Consider the following 7664-nt stretch of genomic DNA (forward strand, 5'->3'; position numbering starts at 1 on the left):
GAGCCTCCGATCTGAGTTCTGAGCTTCCGATCTCGGCAGAGCTTCCGAACCTCTTGTTCGGAGCTTCCGTTCCTCTCGAAGCCCAAAACTCCTACCGAACCATTTTCGATCGCTCTGAATCTATTTTTGAACTTCTTAGACTTGTCTGGAAATCCCTTAATCATGTTTTACTTAATCTAAACATGAATGCTGGATTAATTATCCATTAATTCAGGATACGGGTTACTATATATATATATATATATATATATATATATATATATATATATATATGGGTTTTGATATGTTACTCACCCACCGTGCCAACCATTGTGATGACACTCAACTATTGGACTTACATTTCATCATATCCAATTGATGGGACGTTCCATGATATATCTTGTCAACCATTGTGATGACAGACACTCAACTATTGGACTTACATTTCATCACATCCAATTGATGGGACGTTCCATGATATTTTCTTTTGCTGCATCATTCCCACCAATGTCAATGCTAGCTATTTCATGAGCAAAAAAAATTGAACCAATGACGGATGTTTCAGAAATAATGTTTGCAGAATAGTTCTGCGAAGGAATGAATCATATTGACCAACAATTCCATTTAAGATACATCATTCTTCGGTTAGAATTAAAGTTTCATATGCCTCATTACTACATTCGGGAAAACAAAAATATGAGACACAATTTCAACTAGGTAGCCAATTAGTTATTAGCCATTTTGAATAATAATTGTATGCAGTCTTAGGAATCATGTTTCACAAATTATCATAGTTCATGAAGGGATCCATTTCTGGGAATTGTACACATGTGCTGTTGGTAGAATGTCGAACGGTCGTCTTGCATCCCCTCTCCAATCTCTGCTTGGAGGAGTTGTTGAATATGAAGCTGAAGCGTAGCCCTTCTCTTCGTGAGCGAATCTCGTCTCAGGCTTACTGCTCGAATATAGAGATTCGAAGATTGAGGACAACGGAGCAGAATCTAAGAAGTCAACAACGCTGAAAGAGTCTCTGGTGCTTTCGGTGGTAAAAGAGGCATCATCCGAGCTTGTGAAGAGGGACAAATCGCTGGATGTGGCCTCGGAGAACTCAGAACAATTGCTCGTGATTGGTGATCTACTTCTATCCCCTTTGAGAGAGACTCCTCTACGATCCAGAAGAGGGTCTCTTCTGGTGAAGTTGTGACGAAGTTGGCTCTGCTCTGGTTCTGAAGATTTTTCGAGTTTCGACGAGCATTGTTTAGGCATGGTGTGAGACTGATGACTGCGGACTCTTCCACCGTATGCTCTAGCAGGACGCGGATAGGACCTGCAAACAGTAGAAACAAAGAATTTATTCATGTTTAAGTTGCTCTACAATATGAGCTTGAGCCGAGCTCGGTTATCCTGACTGGAACCTGTAGTAAAGTATGAGAAGATGCTCTAAATGAAGCTTACTGTTACCTCATGTAGAACAGAATGTATGCTCCTTCGGACATCACCTCATTCAACCGTACTGGTTGCACCTGCCAACGAGACCATAAATGCGGCATCACAAATTAATTTACCAGAAAACAAAACAAAACGATGAATAATGTTCAATCACTCAAGTGAATACGATCTTTTTTTCCGTAGTTTTCAGGAATACCGACAGGCTGTACCTCTGTATCATCAATCTTGAACCAATTGCCCGACAGATCTTTCACATATGATATGTAATGACCGGAAAATGATGCGTTTGATGTATTCAAATGAACAACTACGGCGTAGAGCATGTAAAGTGGTGGAATGTCATCTGTTCCAGTCATAAACGGGATCATATCCAGCATTTCGGGAAACCTTATGCATTTATTTATCTTGCCGTAATTTCCCTCCTGATAATTAAAGCACAATATTACACCAACACGAATGATCAAATTTAAACGAAATAGAATACAATACACCAAGAAACATAGAGAAAGCTATCCAAAGATGAGCTCATGCACTTCATAGTGAGAATCTCAAGAATATAAAAGTAATGAAGGATGGGAGGCTGGTTCGATTCAGTGTTGAAGCCTATTCCAGAGAAGTATTGCTGTATTTGAATCCAAGATTTTGCCAATTGAAAAGAAAAGGGAAATCCAATTGAGATTGATTTCTGTCGCATATTTTCAAGAAACAATCAAAATCCATTTTATTATATTTCCATTTGAATGTGCATGGATACAAGGGACAATAGTTTCCAATCAAAAAATACCCGAAATCTCTTCAATACAATAGTCAAAATATTTGGAGCCTCCACTATGCTCAATTGCTTTCGTGCACGAACGTAAGAAGCACACCTTTCAAGAACCAAAACAATGTTATACGACAAGCTGGAGAACTCGCTCCTCCTTGTAAACAAAATAATGCAGAAATAAAAAAACTGAACACCTTCCACATCTATACATGTTATCCCCATCAAGATCTTCTGAACTGGTGAACTGTGTCAATGCATCCTCCAATGACTCGACCCGACCAAATATCTCCAGAGTAAGATCCATTATGTTTTCACGTTGCTCTGACTCATGGTGGCATCTCAAACATTTGACCTGGTTCTCAAAGGGTTTTGTTCCATTCAATCTTGCACAGAAACTAAACAATATAACAAAGGAGAGTTCTCAAAGGGTCTGAAAAAACACCTTGGATCTAAGAAGACCCCCAAATGTATGTTGAACAAAAGTTGTATTCTGTAGCCAGGGATCCACCGTTTTTTCTCCACCCAGACGTTCCAGGCATATAGATTGCATAGAAGCAATAATAAGCCTGAATATGCAAGATATTTCATCAAGGTTAAAAGCTCTATTGCATCAAAATTAGAACATAATTTTTTAAACATGTTAAATTTGGCATTCCAATCCATTGTCAATGTGTGCATAATTATTTTTGAAGACGAGAATATAAGTCAAAACTGAAAGTACTTCAACAGATGCAAAAGTTTCAATGAATGTTATCGCACCGTAAAAATTCATGAGCGTCTTCCTGACTTCCATCGCCAATCTGAGAATTAAGACTTCGAATATACATAAGAATTTTTCCAGCAGATAACGGATATCCACTTTCGCGTAGCATCATTACGTGTCGCTCAAGTTCACACATGAGGCACCAAGCTTTGTCACAACCTAATATGTATATGCTTATGAAATTCCAGCAAATACTGCAAAGGAATGTTGGACAGCAACTTTGCAGAGGGATATTATAAAAATAATTACCCGCTTTAGAATGTGATTGACGAAGAAGATAAATGATCAGGGGCTTAGTGGATGTTAGACATTGTAACACCGCGTTAGCGTAGCAACTGCATAACAATTTGAAAAATATTTAGTCTTAACACAACAGCAAAATTTAGATATAAGCTGTCGAGTTTGAAGTACTTGAATTGTTTTGTTCTGTAAGATCAAACTTTTACCTATTCCCACAATTTGCAAGTCCTCTGGGTGACACATTCAGAACGTCCAACTGAAAGCACTTTACAAATTCTTCATAGGGAAAAAGCATCTGGCAATTTAGAAAAGCCCAATATGATGAGTTTCTCATTCAAATCTAAATAAATTACAAATTTCATAGAATTGACCAATTTTCGACCCGTAATTAATATTCCACCGATTTGTATAGTGTTGTCTCATGGCATGTCACCAATTCAGGAGAACATCTTGGAAAACTAACCTGCACTTTTTGTTGCTTCTTTTTTCTCTCTTCTGAATGCTGATTGTCAAGTTTCACAGACTTCGGAAAACCCATTTTCCTCGTGATTTCAAGGTTTGCAACCAGATTGTTTTCCTGTAATGGGATGCCTACACCAACATAACTTGGTAAGAGAGATCATTAGATGGACTGCTATAATGAATAATTCGTTCATAGACCTACTTGAATCCCCTGCATTACATTTAGACATTTTCACCGCAGATTTTGCTGATTTTTGCAGTTTGTCAACGCGAGAATGCATTGCGGATTTTGCTTTGTTCATTGAAGTCTTTTCAGGAGTGCAATTCAAGCCTTCTGTATCATCAGAATTCGCACTTTTCCGTTTAACCATCCCACTTTCATAAAACATGATTTCTTGATCAGCATCTCCATTCATTAATGAACAAGATGACTTATTTATGGATCTTTGGCTACCATGTTTTCCAGATTTATCGATTTTCATTCCATTGGAGTAGGTCGGTGGATTTCGAGGAGGAGAAATGATGTCACCTGCAGAATTTTTCTCCAGACTTGGGTGCTTCTCATTGGATTCGTGTATAACTGCATCAGTACTTTCATCGGCCGAGATCCTTACCCGAGATCCGTCAGTTGGGCTATTCAGAGATGAGATTTGGCAGTTGTTTCCCAATTGATGGCACTCAAGCTTGTGAACTTGCCTCCAGTGAGTAATCTGACACCCCCCAGAACTACATTGACATTGCAAACGAGTCTATTATTTTTCAGCATTTTCAGTAAACGAAAGTTGACGCCAGATATTCAGAATCACAAGGTAGAAAAATATGAACAAATTGGAGGTCATCTAACAAGCACTAGGCCCACAGGGCAAGGGAACACATGCAAGCGACACTCTCCCTGATTGGGTCCATGAGAAACTATATTTTATACAACTCATTCTTGCTTGACAAAAATAGTTAACCCGATTACCAGAAGAGCATATTGCATTATCTTAGGAAGCTATTTTCGATGTGTGACAATATTCCATAGCTTCATTACTTTAAACAAGTGCTTTATGAAATCAAATATATAGTCATACCAATACCAAACTGATTTGCAGTGGGAGCAACGAGTAGTAGCTGCACCAAAGCATCTGGCACACTGATGGAAACCATTGCTCGGCACACTCACCATGGGAATGACACATCCCACAGCCATATCTTCAACTCGAAGAGCTTCCTCAACAGCACTTTTAGCAATTAGACTTATCCTATTTTTCCTCTTCGCAGCCTCACTCCATTTTCCTAATAAGAAATAAGCAACAAGGGGGAGTGCAACGAAGAAAAGAAACAACGCCGAAATGTCGATATCCCTTGGCCCATGCATGTCATAACCAGCATACTCATGTCCAACAGTCTCGCAATAAAATCTCTTCCGAAAAACAAATTCCTCAAGACACACTAACACGTCATTTCAAAATTCAGGAGTCCATATACGTTTCACAGTGTGCATCACTTGCTGTTTTAGTGATTGTGCTCCTTAGTTTGTAAAACAACTGTCAATGAGAAAATTGACTAACATATTAGTGAATATGTTATTATACCATTAAAACATGTAAATAGAAAACAAGATCATGATCTTGGAATAATCAATGTGCGAAGTTCAAATTTTGTTTTAGTCCAGAAAAAGAAAGAAATTTTAAAGTGAATTTCAGAATTATAAGTTCTGCAAGTAAAGTTGCTCGATAGAATTGTTGTCACCTAGTCAATCTCATTATTCAGCGAATATTCAAAAGCATGAACCTGTACCACTCCATTATGAGCCAGTTTCTCCACAGAAGTTTAGGCTATAGACATTTTAAGCCTTTTTTCTGTGAAAATAAAAATCAAACTCAATTTTAGAATTTTTTTATTAATTAATAAAAAAAAGTTTAAGATGGATTTTAAAAGCCATATTTTCCGGCGCCCGAAAAATTGTCTTATAAGAACTTTTCTAAAAGAGTTTTTGCTTCCAGAAATCATTTATAAAATAATAATAATTTTAAAGAATCAGATGCTTTTAAAGAATCAGATGCTTTTCACGACACTTCCAAATCTTCAAAGGGCATTCAGCACCTTTCACACAAACAAAATCCTCAAGGTGTACATTACTGAATGAACCTCAAGGTTCATACATAACTTAACCAACTCTATTATCTGATATGCTTATTTTTTCATTCGGGTATAAGTAATCTCGTAGAGTCGTAGTTACTATTTTAGTTACTTTCCTAAGATTATGTAATGTTTCATGGATATGGAATCACAAGATCATAGACAATGATGATAAATATATTTTGCATATCGGTTTATTGCATTGACAATTTTTCACGAAATCATTAAGGATTCTTCATTCTTATAATTGAAACTTTCCTAGATTGTAAAGGAACATTGGGAGGTCTCTGCCTATAGCTAGCAAGTGGTTTTCTAAACAGGTTTAAATTGTCAGAAAATCCAAGCGCTTACAGTTATGGAACAGTCTTGGGACTCGAATCTTGAATGTTCAAAAGCACTTCAAATGAGTCAAAAGATACTCCGCAAGAAACGTGTGTAAACAACGGAAATGACAAATAAATATGTAATTCTAAAAATCTTTTAAATCTACTGTTTCCTAATTAAGAAAATCTATACATACTCTCAATCAATTTGTCAATTCATGGCTTTGTGCCAACACAGCTCTCCCACCAAACATTTTAGGCATAAACCACCCTGCCAAAACCAGTTAAGCAAGTAACGAACAGCCAAAAAACATTAATTCCCCATCCCATTGACTAATTTCAGAAACAAAACAAGCTTTAATCATAGGCTATATCAAAACACCATAATTAACCCATAAAGGAAATCCAAACTTCAGCATCAAGTAGCCCACAAGAAGGATTAATATTTGATAAAAACTTCAAAAGTATAGAATGCTTACCTAAACTTTTCAAATACTTGTAACAAATCCCAGAACATGAGAACCCTAGAAGCCAACATTGCCTCTAGGGTAAGAAGCTAAAATTATTTACTGCATTTCACGTAACCCCTCCAAAATGATTCGAAATTTTCAGAACACCATGCCATAAAAATCCAATCTTTGAGTAGATTTCAACAAAATGAGCAAAGCCCACGTCATAGCAACAATGAATTAAAAGATTTCACAGACAAATACACAAACAAACATGCTTAAAATGCAAACAAAGATCCATAAACATATAAATTGAAAGAGATTTTGGCATAAATTACCCACAAAACTGCAAAAAAACAAAATCAAAAAATTCATCTTGGTTTTGAATTGTACCTTTTTCTATTCAGTATTGGCAAGAAAACCACAGCGCTGGTGGTACTAGCCTCCATTAGAAGGTCACTATTTTCACACTTAGCTATTTCTTGGTCCAACTTTATAGAATGGGGTACACTCCCCTGTGACCACTCACACGCAAGCATAGCCCCCGCATGACCTTGGATTTACACGTGTCGTGATTTCATTGGTACAGAAGCTGTAATTATAGGACCCCCGTGAGACATGAAAGTGGTCTCGCTCAGTTTTCCTTTCCTTTTCAATTGTTGACCGGCACATTCTATTCTTTCTATATTAGTTAATTTGAGTTTGTTATGAAATATAAATAAAACTTGCATTTAATCCACATACAACCAATACACACCTTTATATATAATAATAATATATAATCCATTTTTTGAAATTTTCAGAGAAGGGTAAGTTTTTTTGAGATAATTTTAAGAATTTTAGTCATCACAAAGTCGACTAGATCCATATTTGAAGTGCAAAGTAATTTTTACTATAAAAATAAATTTTTTTTATGAATCGGATCATATTAAAAATTCATCTCATAAATCTGAATCGTGAGACCGTATTGTAAGAGTTTTTGTAATTTAAAAAATCATCCACATATAAATATTTTAAAATTTAGTGTTCAACTGAAATATTTAGTTGGAATTTTACCCTTTAAAAAGTGATTTATGTTTTCTATAACTACTCAAGACATAAATATAAGG

General features: G+C 36.3%; 1 protein-coding gene across 4 annotated transcripts; it reads right to left on the reverse strand.

The window, feature by feature from the left end:
- Positions 1 to 585: 585 nt before the first annotated feature.
- Positions 586 to 7148, reverse strand: LOC140872461 (ubiquitin carboxyl-terminal hydrolase 15-like). Of its 4 annotated transcripts, XM_073275307.1 has the most exons (15): positions 6949 to 7148; positions 6304 to 6377; positions 5394 to 5503; positions 4733 to 5188; positions 3862 to 4385; positions 3661 to 3788; positions 3404 to 3492; positions 3207 to 3292; positions 2954 to 3116; positions 2637 to 2760; positions 2389 to 2546; positions 2213 to 2297; positions 1638 to 1850; positions 1441 to 1502; positions 586 to 1306 (listed from the first exon to the last, which is right to left on the reverse strand). In XM_073275307.1, the coding sequence occupies exons 4-15, from the start codon at positions 5017 to 5019 to the stop codon at positions 775 to 777; spliced, it is 2451 nt and encodes an 816-aa protein (XP_073131408.1). In that variant the 5' UTR covers positions 5020 to 5188; positions 5394 to 5503; positions 6304 to 6377; positions 6949 to 7148; the 3' UTR covers positions 586 to 774. The 4 variants fall into 4 exon arrangements, with proteins under 4 accessions (XP_073131408.1, XP_073131407.1, XP_073131406.1 ...); XM_073275306.1 differs by lacking the exon at positions 6304 to 6377; XM_073275305.1 differs by lacking the exon at positions 5394 to 5503.
- Between the last annotated feature and the right edge of the window lie 516 nt (positions 7149 to 7664).

Source organism: Henckelia pumila, unplaced genomic scaffold, assembly GCF_033568475.1.
Source record: "Henckelia pumila isolate YLH828 unplaced genomic scaffold, ASM3356847v2 CTG_466, whole genome shotgun sequence".
NCBI lineage: Eukaryota > Viridiplantae > Streptophyta > Magnoliopsida > Lamiales > Gesneriaceae > Henckelia > Henckelia pumila.

Bases quoted from the DNA above. Each gene is read 5' to 3' on its own strand.
- LOC140872461 (XM_073275303.1), bottom strand. From the start codon at position 5,019: ATGCATGGGCCAAGGGATATCGACATTTCGGCGTTGTTTCTTTTCTTC. The intron at 3,293-3,403 runs GTAAAAGTTTGA...ATTGTTATGCAG, and splicing joins CTTGCAAATTGTGGGAATAG to TTGCTACGCTAACGCGGTGT. The intron at 2,298-2,388 runs GTGTTCAGTTTT...GGTTCTTGAAAG, and splicing joins AACATGTATAGATGTGGAAG to GTGTGCTTCTTACGTTCGTG.